This window comes from Saimiri boliviensis, chromosome 1 (assembly GCF_048565385.1).
Source record: "Saimiri boliviensis isolate mSaiBol1 chromosome 1, mSaiBol1.pri, whole genome shotgun sequence".
NCBI lineage: Eukaryota > Metazoa > Chordata > Mammalia > Primates > Cebidae > Saimiri > Saimiri boliviensis.
The window spans coordinates 50,052,231-50,071,882 of NC_133449.1; the positions used below are offsets into that span (position 1 = coordinate 50,052,231).

General features: G+C 49.0%; 1 protein-coding gene and 1 long non-coding RNA gene across 5 annotated transcripts in view; one reads left to right on the forward strand and one right to left on the reverse strand.

Annotated features, from left to right (window-relative positions):
- Window positions 1-19,652, reverse strand: part of PAX8 (paired box 8) — a 62,063-nt gene that overhangs the window by 1,307 nt on the left and 41,104 nt on the right. For 2 of the 4 annotated variants that reach the window (XM_003942511.4, XM_039474647.2), the window contains exons 8-11: window positions 17,492-17,612; window positions 16,838-17,044; window positions 8,713-8,814; window positions 1,375-1,461 (exon numbers count right to left, since the gene is read on the reverse strand). In XM_003942511.4, the coding sequence (XP_003942560.1) occupies window positions 1,375-1,461; window positions 8,713-8,814; window positions 16,838-17,044; window positions 17,492-17,612 (517 nt within the window). The remainder of the gene's footprint in view (window positions 1-1,374; window positions 1,462-8,712; window positions 8,815-16,837; window positions 17,045-17,491; window positions 17,613-19,652) is intronic. The other 2 variants (XM_010330347.3, XM_039474654.2) reach the window with 1 other exon arrangement.
- Window positions 137-8,744, forward strand: LOC141584143 (uncharacterized). The gene is made up of 3 exons (XR_012517086.1): window positions 137-381; window positions 7,190-7,265; window positions 8,038-8,744. It is a non-coding gene; the product is annotated as an uncharacterized LOC141584143 (long non-coding RNA).

A 19,652-nucleotide genomic window follows, 5' to 3' on the forward strand; every position in this document is an offset into this window, starting at 1 on the left:
CTTCCCTGCATCTGCTGACCTTTAAGACAACACAAGTTAATCATTCATTTCTCTGGCCTATCTGATCATCAAAGATTAACTCCTCTCCAGCCCTATTTCCTCCTTCTCTGGCCTCACCTTTGAGTTTCTGGCCAGAATGAGAACAGTGGCTTCTTGCCCTTTCCCCCTATAGCAGCTTTGACATTCAACACCCTCCTCGCAGGGAGAGAGCAACAGAAAACAATTGCATGTGGAACCCCAAAGAATCAAGTGCGCTGAGGGGTCATCAGGATCCTCCCTCGCCTTGCCCAAACAGTGCCAGGACGGAGAGTCTTCTCCCTTAAGATCCAAGAGGATTAGATGCAGAGGGGTCAAAGCGATCTGGGCTTGAGGGCCCTTAAGGTGAGGCTCTGCACACCTGTAGGATGGACCACCTGGGGAGACTCAGTGGGAAGGTGCCTGAACCCTGGCGTGTCCGAATGCTCTGGTCTTTTGTGGCTAAATTGAACGGAAAGGTGGGTTGGAGGTGAACTCATCTGGCAAACAGGGCCCAGGTCTGCCACCTTCCAAGTAGTTTTGGAATACAAGAAGGTAATTGGAAGAGAGGGGGTCTTGGGGTATGGATGGTTCCTAGCCTGCAATGGTGCCCGTGGGGCCGGCCATCCTTGGGTCACTGATTCTGCCTGGCTCAGGTTTGCTCTGACACCCACAAGGTCACCATTCAGGGAGGCTCTAGCGAGATCACTCAAGTTTCCCATTGGTGGAGTCTTGTTTTGCTGAAAAGCTTCTCTTCCCAGTCCAGGACCCCAGGACAAGAGAGGGGTGAAGAAAAGCCTGCGAGCTCACTGAAGCTCAGTCTCTGGACCTCGACCCTGAATGCTGTCTGCATCTCAAGCTAAATATGGGGAATGTGGTGGAACAAAGGAATTTTGTGTAAGGATTTGGTGCTGACTGACGAGTATCTGTGGGCCAGTTAGATGGCTGATGGGGGCGACGGTCCCAGGAAGGAGGGCAGCTGCATTCTGGTGGCCTGTGGGGCTGTGAGCCGCCCGAGAGGGAGGAGGTCCTCTCTCAGGCTTTTCTCGAGTCCTCCTCTGCCCTCCCCTTCAAGGCCTGAGCCCTGAATCTTACACAAAACAAAGATTAAAAGACATGGCCTTGAGAAGCAGGAGGGAAACCAGTGCCCGGGAGACTATGGACTTCTGGCCCTTTTTTCCCAAACGATGAGGTACACTGCCCACCTGCTGCCTTCTTCCATTACAAACAACACCATCTCCCGGACCCTCTGTATAATCTGAGGCCTCCCAGCTTTTGGGTAACTTTTGACCCACCATTGCCACCCACCACACCATCCATCCTGCCCAGCAGAAGGCCTGGGAGGCCCCAGGGACTTACTCAGCAAGCTGGAGTTGGGGAAGCGCCAGGCCTCGCTGTAGGAGGAGTAGGGGGTGTGGCCATAGGCATTGCCAGAGTATTCACTTCCTGTTGGAGGCACACAGGGGAGAGGCCTGTGAGGTGAAGGGCACCAATGCAGGGCTGAGGCATGAGGGGGTCTGCAGGGCTGGCAGTGGGCAAGCTCAGGAATGGTGGGGATACAGCTGGAGCCAGGAGCAGGGACAGTGGAGCTCAGAAGGTCCCTCTGTCTATCCCTTTGGGAACCCATCAGCCTGGGTAACCTGGGGCAGTGTCCTTTTTCGTAGGAACTGGAGGCACTGCCCTGACACACTACAGCCCTCCCAGAAGGCCCAGAAGGTAGATGTTATAAGTATCCCCATTTTACAGATGGAGAAACTGAGGCTCTGAGATCTGTGGAAGCTCCCAGAGCTGGAGGGTTTGGTGGAGCTCCAAAACTGGGCTGTGACTCTAGGGCCCGGGGACTAACTGCTCCTTCTACTGCTGCCTGGACTTTCTGCAGAAGGGCTCTTCCAGGAGGGCCCCACAGCAGGGGTTTGGGGCTAGGGGCCAAAGAAGAAATCTGTCTACATGAACCTTTTAGCCTTCCTAGATATGACTGTGTTGAGTATGTGTGTGTGCATGGCGGGGAGGTGTGAGGGTTAAGGATGGGAGAGGAGGGAGAGCCCCGGAGGGCACCCACCTCCTGGGAAGCTGTGTCCTGAGACTTGGAGTAGTTTGTTGTTCCATCCCGAGTCTGCCACTTTAAGCAAACTCTGCACATAAATTTATACAAAGTAAATCAGGTCATCTCCTCCTGTTAATGGATTCTTGACTTTTCCAAAGGAACTATTTATGGAAGAAATTACTTAAGAATTCTCTTATATAACAACAAAAAAAAAGTCAAGCTGACCACCACAGCTACTACTGGTGCTTGGCATAGAGTTTACAGTTTGGAAGGCACTTTCCCACACACTATGATCTTTTATTCTCACAACTACCCTAATGAGGTACTGATGGATACTACCAATTTATAGAAAAGGAAACTGGACTGCAGCATGATTAAGTAGTTTTCCTCAAATCACATTGTTGTTAAACTTCTGAGCAGAACTCAACCTTAGGGCTCTGGACTCTAAATTGCAGGTAATCCCTTTATTCATTTACGAGATGATTCCATTTACGAAGTTAGATTCCTGCCAACCCTGAGACCCAATGAATGGTCTACCCAGCCTTTCAGAAACCCATATACGATTGTGAGCTACGTGTCTTCTGTGGTTCTGAGTCTCCTTCCCAGACTCTCTGGAGGGGTTGCTCGAAACTCCTTGACTCTGGAGCTGACTTGTCTAGAGTCAAATCCATACTTCCCATTTCCTGGTTGTGTAACCTTGGACGAGTCACTTAGCTTCGCTGAGTGAGTGACTTACAAGTGAGCCTTGGTTTCCTCATCAGTAAAGTGGGCCAAATAATTATCCGTATTTCATTTGGTTTAATGAGAACTAAGTGAGAAAATATGTATTAAATGCTTAGCACCATCCTTCAAATATACATACAGCGCTCAATAAATGTAAGCTTCTATTATTTTCTGATTAAACAGGTGGGAAAATAAAGTGCGGTGGAGGCTTAAATCAGCCATCCAACCTTAAATCAGTGATCCAGTCTAAAGGTCTGGATTGGGGTTAATGGGAGCTTCTTTATTGCCAGACAAATAGGCATTTATACAGGAAGAAGAGAGAGATGAAGAGGAGGAGCCTGAAGCAGAGAAAGGCTTTGGATCCTTTCCTTGTCTAGGAAGTCAATGACAGGCTAAGGACACAGTAAGGAAGTTTCTTAGGGGCAGAGACTAAGCCTAATGTATTAGATCAAGCAAAAAATACGGGTAAAAGAAGGAAGGGAGTAAAGAAGGAAAAAAAGCAAAGAAAAAACTTAATAAATAATCTAATCTAAACATCTATTTAACAGATGAAAAACTAAGAAACAACTTAATCTAAACATCTATTTAGCAGATAACACTCTGTTACTTAGAGAAGGAAAGACATTTGCCCAAGACCACGTGTTCAGTGAAAGCCTGAACTAGAACCCTGGCCCTGTCCTTCCACACTGGTGCTCTCTTGCATCTCACAGCTCAAACTGCCCCCTGTTTAGTCCAGGTCTCCCTGGTTTCACCCAATTCTCTACTGGCTGCATAGCAAGGGTCCTCGAACCTTGGCGAACCCCTACCCCATGGCAAACACAGCAAGCTCTAAAGGACAAGGGAGAGAGGTAGAAAACATGATGTGTTTACCTTCTCATTTTGTCATTCACTCATGCATTCACTCACTCACCCACTTATTTATGTATTTAGCTACAGTTTACCAAGCACCTCAGTCACATGGAAACTGGGGCAGGGGATGGGGCTCAGTAGGTAGTACACACCTGGGCGTGGCATCTTCCCATCACCAGATGTGCCTACCTGCTTGCAGTCACAGCAGGAGAAACGTCTCTGCCCCCGATGAAAGACCAACCCTGCCTCTGTGCTCTGCATCAAGGATTTGGCCCCTCCAGCAATCCCATTTTCTTTTTCATCAGTCTCTCCCTTCACCCTGCAGACATGCTCTGCTATCTTCTGTCTCTAAAAATCCCCTTCCTACCCCCACATTCCTCGCTAGCTACCAGTGCCTTTCTCTGCCTTCACCTTCTTATCCCTTCCCATCACGCTAACTCGGATCCCTTCAAATCCCCGCAGTCTCTAACTCCATCATTCCAGTGGTCACTTCTATATCCACAATTCCCTTAACTTTTTAGCTCATTCCCCCTCCATGCCTTTGGGCTTGTGACGCCCAGTCTTCTGTTTGTTTTGTAACTCAGTTTTCTTTCCTACTCATTCTCCTTGCCATTCCTTCTCTGTTAGAGCTGTAAATCATTTTAAAGAACCCCAGGCTTGGTTTCTAGCAGTCTTGTCTAATCCGTTGGCATTAAATGACAGCTTTGTGCAATGGCTGAAGTTTATACTCTGGTCAGGATTCTTTCCTGGCTTCAGACATACATGATGTGCCTACTAACTTACTAAAACTGGACATTTAGTAGGCATCTCAATCCTAACATGGCCCAAAAAACTCTTGATTTCCACTTGCCCTCTACTACATAACTTCCCCTCCTGGTCTCCCACATAGATACTTGCCACCACCATCCATGCCCAAACCTACAAGTGATCTCGTTTCCTCCGTTTCCTCATCCTGACAGCCAATCCACCAGCAAGGCTTGCTGGCTTTTCATCCAAAATATATTTTCAGGGTCTCTTTTTTCCTCCTCCACTGCCAATTTCCTAGCTCAAACCACTGTCCTTTCTTGCAAGAACTATTGCAACTGTCCCCTCACTGGTCTTCGTGCTTTCTCCCTTGACTGTCTACAGTTCATTTCCCCAGAGATCCGAGTAGCCTTTTCAAACTTGACCCAGCTATTACCAATTATGTGCTAAAATGCTAAGCTAGTTCCTGCCTTAGGCCCTTTGCTCTTGCTGTTCTTTTGGGCCAGGGATGGTCTGTCCCAGTTTACCACTTGGCTGGTCATTTCGAACACCTTCTCAGAGAGGCCTCCCCTGACAACCCAATCTAAAGTAGTTATCTCCTTACCCTGTGGATCTTTATTACATCATCCCATTTGATTCTCTTCACAGACAATAAATTATTATGTTTATTCATTCAATGACTTATTTACTGTCCATTTCTCTTCACCATTAGGTTGTAAGTTCCAAGAATAAAGGAATCTGACTTATTCATGTCTGTATCCCCAGCATCCCATATAATAGACCTTCAATCAGTATTTGTTAAGTGAAAAAGTGGTGAATGGATGGAAGGATGCAAGGATGAAAGAAAGCTTGAATGATCGAAGGACTGATGATGATAGGATGGATGGGTGAAAAGATGGTTGGAAAGATGGATAGATAAAAGGATGTATGTATAGAAAGATGGATAGATTAAGGGAAGAACAGATTGAAAATGGGATGAAAAGATGGATGTATGAGAGGATGGATGAGTGGAAGGATGGATGATGAAAGTGTTGATGGAAAGATAGATTAAAGGATAGTTCCTTGAAAAGATGAATGGATGAATGAATATGGATGGAAAGTAAAAGGATTGATGGAAAGATGGATGGATGGAAAGACAGATGATAGATAACTGGAAAGACAGATGAACTAAAAGATGGATGGAGGAGCCAGGTGCAGTGGCTCATGCCTGTAATCCCAGTACTTTGGGAAGCTGAGGTGGGCGGTCAGGAGTTCAAGACCAACCTGGCTAACATGGTCAAATCCCATCTCTACTAAAAATATAAAATTTAGCCGGGCGTGGTGGCAGGCGTCTGTAGCCTCAGCTACTCAGGAGGAGGCTAAGACAGGAGAATTGCTTGAATCCAGGAGGTGGAGGTTGCAGTGAGCTGAGATTGCACCATTACACTCCAGCTTGGGTGACAGAGCAAGACTCCATCTCCAAAAAAAAAAAAAAAAAAAAAAAAAAAAAAAAAAGATGGATGGAGAGTCAGAAGGATGGGTGGGTGAAAGGTGGAAGATGGAGATGGAGGGATGGATGATAAAAGATGGAAGGATAGATGGGAATGGGAAAATGCATGGATGTGTAGAAAAACGTACGGGAAGATGAATGAGTGGAAAGGAAGATGGATGACAGGATGGGTCCAGGTATCTGGAACTGCTGGTTCTTCTCTAGAACTGGTTGAAAATCATTGACTGTGTTAATGGAGTCAGAACAAAAAGTAAGTTAGATAAGATTAGATAAGATGAAAAGAGAAACAGAAGGTGAACAGACTAGGGAAATCTGTCCGAGCCCTTTTCCTGGGCTGCTGTCTTGAGGTTTGCGTCTTTATTTCTGGTATGGTAGGAGACGGTATGGTGTAGTGGAAAGAGCCTTACACTTGAAAATGAAAGACCTGGGCCGGGCGCGGTGGCTCAAGCCTGTAATCCCAGCACTTTGGGAGGCCGAGGCGGGTGGATCACAAGGTCGAGAGATCGAGACCAACCTGGTCAACATGGTGAAACCCCGTCTCTACTAAAAATACAAAAAATTAGCTGGGCATGGTGGCGCGTGCCTATAATCCCAGCTACTCAGGAGGCTGAGGCAGGAGAATTGCCTGAGCCCAGGAGGCGGAGGTTGCGGTGAGCCGAGATCGTGCCATTGCACTCCAGCCTGGGTAACAAGAGCGAAACACCGTCTCAAAAAAAAAAAAAAAAAAAAAAAAAAAAAAAAAAAAAAAAAAGAAAATGAAAGACCTGTGTTTGCATAATTCAACCACTTAGTATGACTATGACCACTTTGCTTTGTTTCAGTTTCCCTATCCATAAAACTGGGATAGTATCAGCCTCTCAGTCTCACGGTCAGGGTAAAATTAGAAATAAAGTTATACGTATTTGAATGGCCAGACATGCTGAAGTGCAGAACAAGCGATGACTTCTTCCTTCCACAACAGATTGCTGAATGTCTTTGGCATGCCTTGCTTTGAATATTTATCATGTACCTAACATGCATGCGATAGATGCTCAATGAAAGTTTATTCACTTTAATTGCAGGAATCCCCATTCAGTCAACTGGGAGACTGCAGGCAGTGGTAAGAGATGGACATATAATTTTTCCATAAAAAATTCTTTAAGAATTCATTTGGGCAATGCTGTTCCTAGGAACCAAGTGATTCATTTAAATAGTACTGTATTTTCTAAAAACTGATTTTCATGGAACTTACTGGAAACCCAACTGCAGTGTAGGACCAGGTCCCTCCTTTGTGGATTTCACTTGCAGTCAATGTCCTAGCTGTGCTATTTTTTTCTTTTTCACAGCATTCACTCAGGATTCTTTCTGGAAACAACCTGGGGGACTTTGATGAGAGGCCCATGCTTTCCAGCTTCCTCACAGGTCAGACTCTGGGCCCCAGGAACCCCTTGCCCCGGGCCTGCCCTCAGAGAATGATTCAAAATTAAGAAAAAAGCCTTGTGCTTTATGTTTCTTCCTCCTCCTCTAAGCAGGCGGCAGGGGAAGGTGGAGGGGTTGGAAGGGGAATCGGGGGAGCCCACTGGAGCCTGGGATTTTGATTGAGAGGCCCCATTATCCACACTCTTAAAAAAATAACCGAATCTTTTCCTTTTTTATCTTGACCAATCTCATTTCACGCTCCAGAAGAGGAAGGGAGGGAGGGAGGGAGTCCGGGGCCAGGAGGGAGAGAGGAGTCAGTATTCTGTATTTTCAACGCTGCATTAAGCACATCGCCACGGTAACCAGGCAGCAACAAGTGCCAGCTCAGCAGGTTCCCAGGGAGCACAGAGCCTTTTTCCCTCCCTCTCTCTCTCCCTCCCTTCCCTCTGCCCAGGAGATCCCAGCCCACCTGCCTCTGCATAGGGTGCTCAGAGTGGGTGGCTGGCAAAGATTAACTCCTGCCAGGGAGGAAGGGAAGCAGGCCTGGGTAAATATGCCAAGTCTCTGGGGTCAGAGCTAGAGAGGCTGGCCTAGAACTGGCATGGGGGTCACAGATACCTTGAGTTCAGAGCTCTTTCCAGAAAATCCGGTCCCAGACCTTTCTGACCAATGAAAATGGCTCTATTATGCTTCATCCATCCCAAAATCTTTCCTGTATGGCTCCTAAAAATTTGAGACTTGCTCAAAGAAACTCCCATTATCTTCATTTGTCCAGAATTGTCAACCTGGATCATCATGGGATGATGAGTGGCAGACAAAGAAACCCAAATGACTGGCAGGCGGGTTCCAGGACAGTCCAAATGACGATGGAACGCTACTCCAGGCTCATCTCATCGTCTATAGAACTCTGAGAGTACCTAGAACCCGGGTCCTATCCATGCAGGGTTGAGTGAGAGTGACGTGAAGCATATATTTCATTATTATCCTCATCAATACCCTTCAGATTCAGATTTTACAGAAGCAGAAAACTGGGATTCATCAGACTTAAATCACTGGGAAACCAGCTCTGCTTGATGGCAGGGCTCATCTTCCACTCAGTGTTTTGGGGCCCTTAGAGCGTTCTACTTTATGCTCACTGATTCACTGGAAGAAATGGCGGAGCTTGGATTTGAACATATGTCTGTCTCAGCCCCTTCCTTTTCATTATGGAGGGTAATGTGGCAGCCCTGAGAAGAAGGAGGCCGAGCTGGGGCAGGTTAAATAGGGAGTCAAGACTGCACTGGGACGTTGTCTCCAGGCATTTACAAGAAGATGCCCCCTTCAGTCCATCCTTCAATGCCCTTCGGGAAGTCTACGAATAGGGGACAGTATGCCTCTTGCCCCTCGTGTCCCACCTTACTCCAACACTTCCTCTTTGCAGTACTCCCCCTCCTGCCGGCCCTCTCCTTACCTGCCACCATGCCTGCGATGGCAGAGGAGGCATAGCTGCCCTGTCCGCTTGTGGGGATGTGGGGTGGGTATCCGGGCAGCGTGGGCCCCACCATCTCTCGCCCTGGAAAAATACAGCAAAGAGTCATCAGTTGAACCATGGGGGCTCCTGTGTGTATCATCTCACTCTCCTGAGGCTCTCCTCCTCCATGCCATTCCCACCCTCTCCACGGCCATTCCCCAAATCCACTTCCTCTGGCCCCCCTCCTCCTCTGAGCCCAAGTTCTTGTTACCTCTGCCTGGTCTTCTGCAGGACAGAGGCTCCACCATGCAGGGAGCACTTACTCCTGCAGTCTCTCCTTGTTTCCTGTTCTCCATTGGTTTTATTTAAGTGATAGTTATCTTACGAACCCACAAGAACGTCCTGGTATTGGAGGCTGAGGCTATGTCGTCTGTTCTTTGTTATCCCCCACAGCAGCCAGCAGAGCAGTGGGTACAGCTGGCCTCTATAAATACATTTGAGGTCACTTGACTTAGAGCTCATCCCTATTATCCTGGCTCTGAGGAGAACTAAGAACAAGACTCTGTGAAAGGATGGCATGGATGTGGCGCACTGACCCATCGCTATTCTAGGGAGGACCTGTGACAGACATTACTAATTAACCACTACAACATTTCCCATTGAGTAGAGGGGGCCTTCCAAGTAGATGCAATCTGTCAGAGTTGCAAGGGACAGGAAACCGATTGGCTAACCCCGACCTAGAAGGAAATGTGGCTGAGATATTTAGCTTTTTTACATGACCATGAGCCACATATCTGTCAATTCTATTTTGAAAAGAACCATTTTTGGCAAAACAAACACCAATCTCTCTGTTTATCTATAGCTTGTGAGTCACACTCCCGCCTTGGTGACACCAAGTCAGCGCTATAAAGACCTCATTTCCTGGCTCTGCTTCTCCTCTACATCGAGAAATCACTTTCCCATTCTGGAGACCCCAGCTGACCTGGCGACCATCTCCCCATCTACCATCTATAACAATAAACATAAACATAACCCCTTGCCCCTGGCCCTCTTCCGTTGCTCCTGTGTCCTGCAGGCCCCAACCAGACTCTCCTTCACCCCAAGATTCTTCGCAAGGTGACAGTACATCCTGGTTTGCCAAGGTGTACCCAGGTGATGACCACTACCCCAGCATATTTATTCATAATGCCCATTTCACTTTCAAAGTTTTCCAGTCGGGTTAATGAATTATGTGCTCATCCTAGTTCTTGGTGATGTTTACAGAGTTTCTCAGTCTCAGTGATGTTGGCATGTTAGGCTGCACTGTTCCTCGCTGCAGGAGGCTGTCCTGTGCACTGCAGGATGTTTGGCAGCATTTCTGGCCTCCATTCCGTAGACACCAGCAGCGGTTTTCACCCAAGGTGACAACAGAAATGTCTCCAGACATTGCCATATGTCCCCAGCAGGAGGTAGTAGGGGCAAAATCGCTCCTGGCTAAGAACCATTGTGTTGGAATACGACTGTTTTCCCCAAATGCTTTCTACCTCTTCCATTCTGGGGGCTACTTTTTCCTCCCAGCGCTTACGTGAGACCCTGTTAACCAACTTACCAAATTCATCTCTTCTATGGCACTGCTTGTTCAACTTTCTGCCTATCAGACCCCCCAAGTCCTTCATACCTCAGCCCCTTCAAGGTGTGCCTGGTCATGACAGAAGGGAAGGCCCCATGAAATCCTGTAAGTTGCTAATTCTACAGTGATTACCTCCTCCTTATCTCTCTTTCTGAGGATTCCCCAAAGACAATGTTCATTCACCAAATACTTATTGAGTAAGTACTACATTCTCGGCCCTTGTCTAAGCACTTGGGCATATGGCAGAAAGCCAGAATGCTAAATTAGCAAAGCCAGGCACCAAATCAAGAAGGGACATAGGCTGGGATAGGCATTTGGAGCCAAAGCCCAAGGGGTCAATGAACAAGACCAGGCACACTTCTGCCCTTCCTCTAGAACAGGCATCCCCAAACTACGGCCCGCCCGCGGGGCTGCATGCGGCCCCCTGAGGCCATTCATCTGGCCCCCCGCCACACTTCAGGAAGGGGCACCTCTTTCATTGGTGGTCAGTGAGAGGAGCACAGTATGTGGTGGCCCTCCAACGGTCTGAGGGACAGTGAACTGGCCCCCTGTGTAAAAAGTTTGGGGACACCTGCTCTAGAGAGAAGAGCCTGGGAATCAGAGGGCTTGGGTTTCTTATACTGCTTCTGCGGCTAGTTTTCTGAGTGCCCTTAGATAAGCCTCATGTATGCCCCAAGACTCAGTTTCTTCATATACAAAATGGGAAAAAATAATGTAGGCTTAGGCACCTTATTATAATTTCTATGGCGTTATCCATAGAATTCACAGGCAGGGTTTCATGCTACAGGTGGACGTGGATTAGTGCAATGGACACATTGTAGAAATGGTTATATGCCAATGAACTCCTATAGAATAAAGAGCCATCAGTGTTTATTGTTTAAAACTGTGCGAATCTTTTGGCAAGCCTGAACACCACCTTCTAATTTGTTTGACTATTCCTGCAGTGTCCAGCTGTGCTTGGCATGGGACCAAATGGGGTGAAACTCACTAGAATTCTACAGGTGGGCTCAGTTCCCCTGACACAAGGCCCTCAAGGGAACAAATAAAGGACTGGAAACACAGGAGGGGGAAAGAGGATTTTAAGATATTTAGATGTAGACGGAGAAATATACAGAAGCTATACTGAGACAAAATCTGAGCCTTCTGTGAAGAAGAATACAACACAATAGATCCTTAAACTCAGCTCCCTTGGCTCTCAGATGAAGCACTGGCTAGGCAAGAGGGTAAGAACGATAGGAAGTCTGTGAGAGCAGGAGCACACGGCGTGGACAGAGCGATGGGTGAGGGTGGTGGCTGATTCAGGCCTGCCTCCTCCTTTCCTCTTCCCTCCCTACTTCCTCCTCTGTGAGAGAGAAAGAGAAAGGGAACTCTAGATCCAGGCCAGACCCTGCATAAAGGACAGCACTTCATTCTCTGAAACACATCTTCCTGCCTGTCACATAAGGAACTAGTTTAGATTTCAGCTTGTAAACTGGATTCAGCTCACTACTTGATTGACCGGTAGGGGCGTCCTGGCACCTGGTGTTGAGGAGGATTCTGAGGCAGCCACTGTCTGCCTCAGAATGAGGGGCGGGAGGGGAACAGTGGGAGGTGGTCTTGGCTCCCAGGTGACCTGTTTGCTGGTGCTGGCCTTGTGCCCTGCAGGGTGCTTCTGGCCTGGCAGCTGTGGCCCTGTGCTCCCCTCCCGCCACCTCATCCTGTCCCCTCCCTTTCCACTACCTGAGTCTAGCAGAGTAGCAGGCAGAGTTCCAGCGCGCATACTTCCTTACAACACAGCTGAATGTGGTCTAAGGTGCCCCCATGAGGCTCCACCGCATGAGAACGAGCCCCCATGTTGCTCTTACAAAGGGAATTCATCAGTCTTACTCCCCTGTATTCTAAGATCTTAATCTTCATATCCCCTCAGTCACCTACTGTCTTTCCAATGGGGTAGAGGTTTCTGAATCAAACATCAGAACAGACGCCTGAGGCTTCCTCCCACGAAAGCTGCTTTTCCTGAAAACACTGGTAAGACTTTCTTCAGGACAGCTCTCACCCAGACTGTGGGACCATAAACTCTCCCAACAGCCCTGCAAAACTCTGCTCCAATTGCTTCAATGCGTAGTTTCTTCCAAAAAGCCAAAAGCCTTGCAAGCCTTCTTAGAAACAAAACCACAGAAGCTGTGACATGGAAACATTCCATCATGGCCTAGCCATGCCCTCTTATCTACTTCTCTGTTTTTAAGACTCTTCATCATAAAATATCCCTGCTGTGAATTCCACCTCCTCTACACCCAGGTATCCTTCCAATGTGGTCCTATTTTTAAGAAGTTCACATAAAGCACAAGCCCATGTTAACTGGTTATGGAGTGGGGTTCTCTATGGAAACGCTAGCTGCCCCCACCCCTTGAAATATTGGTAAATATTCTAAGTACTGGCAGAGACCAGGATCAGAAAGCTATTGCCTGGAGGAATTCAGAGGGTAGAGGTGATTTTAGACTATTTTATTCACCCCCTTTGAAGTCTGCCCTCCATGTAACCCCTTTTCAATTCCTTATCTTGTTCTGATAGCAAGGAGAATTTATGGCAACCCAGAAATCTCTTTGGCAGTACTAAATATAATTTTGTACAAAAGGATGGAGGAGGGGAATGGACTCTTTGATGATAAAACCTAACTTAGAGCTTTCCTTTGAGTTGAGCTGGAGTCAGTCCCAGAGCAGCTGGGACCAGGATGGCCTCGACATTGCTGTCTTGGCCAGTGTCTTGGGACTCCAGACTGGGGTTTCCAAAGGGAACTGGCAGCAATGTTAGTGGCAATCTTGCTACTCCCCAAACGCTGCTACTTCCTCTTTCTTGGCTGACTGGGGACAAGCAGAAACTCAGGAGGATAGTCACTCTGGAAATCACAGTGTCAGAGCCACGGGACCGAAAGAAGTGACTCAGACAGAAACTGTGAAGCAGGTAAAGGAGTTGCAGGAGATGGCAGCGAGGGTCCTTGGGAGTCACTCAGAGTGCGTGGAAGATTCATGCAGGTTAAAGTTGAGCTGATTATGGGATGAAAACTCACTGGGTCCTCCCCCCTCTCCCCTGGTCTGCAGTGTTATCTAGGAATATTGTGGCCTCTGCTTGCCTTCCTTCCTTCCTTCCTTTCTCCCTCCCTCTCTCCTTCCCTCCATTTCTTCCTTTCTCTCTTTCTTTTTCTTTTTTTCTTTCGTTTGAGATGGAGTTTCACTCTTGCTACCCAGGCTAGAGTGCAATGGATCAATCTTGGCTCACTGCAACCTCCACCTCCCGGGTTCAAGCAATTCTCCTGCCTCCGCCTCCCAAGTACCTGGGATTACAGGCATGTGCCACCACGCCCAGCTAATTTTGTATTTTTAGTAGACACGAGGTTTCTTCATGTTGGTCAGGCTGATCTTGAACTCCTGAACTCAAATGATTCACCCGACTTGGCCTCCAAAAGTGCTGGGATTACCTCCTTCTCTTTCTTTCAAATTCACCTCTTCTTCCCTTGGGTAGGTCTTCAGCCTCCTGTGCTCTTGGAACCATTCCCTTCCTAACCTTCTCCCACCCCGTCATGTCCTCCCAGTCCTCTCACCATGGCTGAGCCACATGTTAGATATTGAGGTCCAGTCTTTACCAGAGGCCTCAGGTGGACAGTCTGTAAGCAGCTCCAGGCCAACACCCTGAGCTCAGCATGGGCACCAGCCATCCCCCTGGCTTGTGCCTGATCCACTTTCTGACTTGCTTCCTACTCTTGGCCATCTGCCTGGATCCCAGTTCCTACAAGCCTAGCACTCCTCACTCTTTTCAGAGCCACTGCCTCTGTGTTGAATTGTCAGCCCCCGGGCTAGGGGGCTCCGTAACCAGCCAGCAACCTTCGAAGTGCTCACACCTGAACTTCAGCATCATCTGGGCCTGTGTTGAGGGCCACCTGCCTGACGGAGGTGCCAGTGCTACAGATTTGGTTGCCGGCTGCCTGCTGCCTCCATGACCACCAGGTGTCTGCTGCCAGCTGCTTTGTCCCATGGATTGGGTGACCTCTCAGTCCTGCAGTTGGCCTGGAGAGTGGGTGTGGGTACTACATTAACAGCTGACAGTAGTTGGAAGCATCACCTCTGACTGCATGTTGACAGGGGATGCTTAGAGCTCTAACAGGATGACAGGGAGGGGACAAAGTGTGAGGGCTTTGGGAGCAGGGAGTTTGCCCTGGGCTGTTCCAATTACACTTCAGACAACAGCCTACGTCTGCACTCTGATGCTTCTATCCGCTGCCTTCCAACTGCCCTACATCCTTTCCTCTCCTTCAGCTGGTCCTGCCAAGCCTCTCTGTGACTTGCACAGCAACTGCTCCCCATCATGATGGGTACCACCACACCCTCACCCCTTGCCTGCTCCACAACCATCCCCAGCCCTGGCCCACCATTCTCAGGAGACAGCCAGGCTTGTGTATCTCTCTGTAACTGATGTAAGCCTCTTCTGCTCACCCTCTCCCCTCCCCTACGCTCCCCTCCCCTCCCTTCTTTTTCCCTTCCCTCCCCCATTCTCATTTTCTCTGGCTGACATAATTTTACTCAGCTCACAGATTTTTCTCCTCTAATCACTTTGGTCAAAACAAATGACCCATCTCTGCTGACTTCACCCTCTTGAATTCCTGAACTCTGCTTCAACTTTTTCTTCCTTACTTTAGACCCTTAAACACCATCTCTCTGCTCGCATACTAGGTGTCCATCTCTTCTAAGAAAACTCCTCACATTAGGTTCAGGGATGCACAGAGGAAAAAAAAGAAAAAAACAACCCAGGTGCCAGCAAGACAGAAAATGTAGAGCCAGTTATAAAAAAAGGGTCCATGGACTTGTATCACATGATCCTGTGGTTTTTCTGGGCTGGCAGAGGTCTTGCTCTTCTGGGGCAGTGGTTTTCAAGTTCAAAGGCCTTCTAGGGGCAGGGGTCCCCTTCTAAAAGAGAGTTCTTTAGGGGTCTGGTGAGGATACATGGCTTCTGTAGAAGGCTTCATTTCAGGAGATCATTGAGAGGCCCAGGTTTGAAACCCCTGGTCCAGATAGATTGTCTGACTCTGGGCTGCCTCTGTGACAGGTCTCCATCACCCCAACCCCACACTGGTCTCTGCTGTAGCATCTCAAGGTCATTGGGGTAGGGGGGTGTGGGAGGTAAGGAGGCATTTACTCTGTCACCAAATAACCACACTCCTTGGAGACAATGCCAATATTAAAGAGATTCCTCCAAAGCTGAACTGAGAGCTAGCCAGCTTCCTCCCTTGGTCCTGGGCCCCCAGTGGGCCCACAACTAAAATAGTTCTATCCCTGTGGAAGCCCTTGAGGTCTCTGAAGATGGTATGGGTCTCTACTTCCCACTTTCACTGCATCTCAGGCCCTCTCTAGCCCAAGCCAAGAACTTGACTCTCAGCCATTCCTCAGGCCCTGGCTGGATGGGCAAAGGTCCTTCTGCCGGGGGTCCCAGCTCCCCTTGAGGTCTGACTTATGGAATGCAGGCCCATGCCTCGGCCAGCTGCACATGGTGCTTCCACCCAGAGACCTTGGCAGGGACCTTTTCCTCCCTGGCCCGGTTTCCTCATCAGAATAAGAGGTTTGCTCTAGAGACTCCCTCAGGTGCTTCCAGTTTTATTTATTTGTATGTTTCTATTTTTTGAGGTGGAGTCTTGCTCTGTTACCTAGGCTGGAGTGCAATGGTGTGACCTTGGCTCATCACAACCTTTGCCTCCTGGGTTCAAGCAATTTTCCTGCCTCAGCCTCCCCAGTAGCTGGTATTACAGGTGCCTGCGACCACAACTGCTAACTTTTTGTATTTTAGTAGAGACGGGGTTTCACCGTCTTGGCCAGGCTGGTCTTGAACTCTTGACCTCGTGATTCACCTGCCTCAGCCTCCCAAAGTGCTGGGATTACAGGCATGAGCCCCCACGCCCAGCTGGTGCTTCCAGCTTTAAATATTTTGAGGCGGTTGAGGTTCCTGATGGGAAGTCTGCCACCCCTCCACTCTCAAGTTGCAGAATCATTTAATTGATCGTATTTAACAGATGTCTGACTGTCATCCCGGTGACGCTGTTAAGCTAGATATGAAGATAGCTACATCACAGAAACACAGGTGGGACTGACCGTTGGCCTTTTTAGAAATTTGATCCAGAAACTGGCTCCAGAGCCAAAGCCTTTTTCCCTCCAAAATGTTCATTTTTCCTTCTACTTATTTATGTATTTACCAAGACCAAGTGTCCCTGTGTTACAGCACCTGGCTCCCGGCCTTAGGGTCCCTGCTCTTCCGTGGGGTTTTGGGGTGGTGTATCCCACTTCCTGGCACCCCCAGAGCATCCGCCCCTTCCGAGCGTGTCTTCGCCGTCACGGGGAACCTCACGTTGGCATCTCCGAAAGTTACGGAGGAATTAGGGAATAGAGTGGTGGTGGACGTGACTGGGGCCAGAGAGGGGGCTGGCGGTCGGCCCTGAGGACCCCCCCTTCCCACCCACCGCAATGCCTGCATGGCCCCGGGACCTCCCTGTCGTACCTGAGAGGAGGGCCTGGCCCGTGAACTGCCCGTACACGGAGGCAGCATGGGGAAAGGCATTGAAGGGCGGGACCGAGGCACCGGCTGGGACCCCGGAGCCGACTTGCTGCAGATCCAAAAAGGCGGAGCTAGATAAAGAGGAAGGGGTGGAGCTAGAACTGGACACCTCGGGGGTTTCCTGCTTTATGGCGAAGGGTGAATGAGGATCTGCCGGAGGGAGGGAGACAACAAGGAGAGAGGGGTGTGAGATGACGGGGCGGGAACATGCACAAACCAAGCCATGAGATGTGGAGGGTGCGGGCGGGGCGCGGGGCAGGCAGGCCCGGCTGCTGGTCAGAGTCAGGGCTGGGGAGCCGGGGCCCACGAGGCGTGGCGAGGCGGGAAGAGCGAAGCTCGACCTCCCTGCTGTGCTTCTGCTGTGAAATGGAGAGACTGGGAAGGAGTGTGTGTGCCCGCCTCTCCAGCAGGAGGGAGTGTGGAGACCCAGGAGCGGCCTAGGGCTGGAGGCACGACCCCTTGACCCACCTTGAGGCCCAGCCAGCACAGCCCACCTCTCCTCTCCAGGCCAGGCCCCACATGCCTTGCGCCTGCCAGCCAGCCAAGCTCTGCCGTCCCCCGCCCTCCACCTGGCCAGGGAGACTCCGGGCGTCATACCTGCCACCACGGGGTAGGTCTGGTGAGTCGAGAGGTTGCGCCCCAAGGGCGTGTTGGAAGGGGTCAGGGTGGCCTTCCCGTCGTCCAGGGTGCTGTTGAGCAAGGGCAGTGGGTAGAGGCCCTGGGGAGCAAAGAGAAGTCAGAGCACAGAGACGATCCAAGCTGGCCTTCCTGCAGCCCCTCAGCCTGCCTTAGCACTTGACCACCCTCATCTCCCCAGGAGATTTCCTCGTGATTCCCTTCTTCCTTGACATTATCAGCTCCACTCAGCACATTTCGTTTGTCCTCATTGTCCTCCCGCATCCCTGGGCTTCAAGGCCAGCTGGTGGCATGGGTGTCCAGGCGTGGGATAGAGGGTCTCAGCCAGAGGATCACACTCTGGCTGGATGGCTGGTCTGCTTCCTTGTTTCACCACACTGTTGAGACCCACAGAATACAGGACGGTGCCAAGGACCGGAGCAGTCTCTGACTGGACTGTTCAGGGTGCTTCCATCTGTTAATTTATTCTTCCGCAGATAGGGAACCCAGGCATAGAGGTTTAAGAAACGTGTCCTACTTCCATATGGGGCAAAGACAGGAGTCAGACTCGAGGGATCTGAATGCCTCTCCTCTAAACCACTGTCCTCAACTGGGTGACATAAGGACAACTTCTTATAATTGCAAAGAGTTTACATCAGAGCTTTGCCTCTGTTGTCCTGGTAGAGTCCCCCAGCAGCCCTGCGACATGGGTGAGTAATACTATGTCTGTTTTTTGTATGTGGAGCCTGGAGCTCAGAGAGGTACATGGCCCGGTTTTGTGTAATGAAACTGGGACTAAACCCAGGATTTCGGCTGTGAACCCAGGTGCTTTACCCACCATGTGGATTTCTTCTTTTCTCTCTCCACATTCAAACAAATACAAGTTCAGCTTGAAAATGATGTTCAGAGTTGTTTTTGTTGGAAACACTCTTTATCAAGTACCTAAGACCTCATTTTAGATGCCTCCTGGCCTTCCCTTGCTAGGAGCACAGCTAAGGCCTTAGGTACTCCTTCCAAAAAGAACTTGTTTAACTAAAGGCAAGTGTACCTCATCCTCACCATGGCCTCCTGCCACCAGGGAAGGAGACAGCACAGAAAAAAAAACACACCCATTTTCCACATACCATCATGCACGTCACACACCCGCTACGTGAGATGTGCAAAGCTGAAATCAGGGAATGCTCAGTGGTTACATAATAGGGCCACTAAAAGCAATTGTTTTCAGTGATTTCCATGGAGCTGGGTTCTGCAAAGATCTACAGCATTTTCCGGTTGCATGCTGGGCACTTTTGGAAGCTACAGTCAATTCTGGAGGCCACCAGGGCACCATTAGCACATAGCAGCAATTACTGACTAAATGGTGTTCTGGTTCCATGCCTTCCGAGGGGGCCCACTTAGAGGCAGGGTGGAGTTGCTTAGGGCCTTGCTTTTTTTTTTTTTTTTTGAGACAAAGTTTCACTCTTGTTGCCCAAGCTGAAGTGCAATGGCGCAATCTCAGCTCACTGCAACCTCCGCCTCCCTAGTTCAAGCGATTTTTCTGCCTCAGCCTCCCAATTAGCTGGGATTACAATCATGGGCCACCATGCCTGGCTAATTTTTTGTATCTTTAGTAGATATGGGGTTTAAACATGTTGGCCAGGCTGGTCTTGAACTCCTGACCTTGTGATCCACCTGCCTCAGCCTCCCAAAGTGCTGGGTTTACAGGTGTGAGCCATCATGCCTGGCCAGGGCCTGGCTTAATGAAATTGAACAAAATACCTAATTTCTAGAGTGTAAGAAGAGTTTAAAATGCTTTATGGATGTGTTGTTTCGACAGCAAAATACTCAGAATCCTAGTTATTTCAAAATCCAAGTAACTTAGTGAAAAAAGAAAAAAAAACCTATATAGTCAAACCCTTTGGTGATTTTGTATTCAATGGCTGATAAATCCCAGTGATTATTGGGCTTTTTAACTGGAATTGAACTTGAATTGGGACAGAGCGGCACAGTGCTTCAGAACTTCAGCGAGTCTGAGCCCTGGTTCTGCAATGACATGCTAAATAGCTTTAGTCTTCTTGACTGCTCTGAAGCTTGATTTTTTTCATCTGTATAGGAATCATAGACTCTATGAGGCTGATGTAGGCATTACATGGCATTTTATATA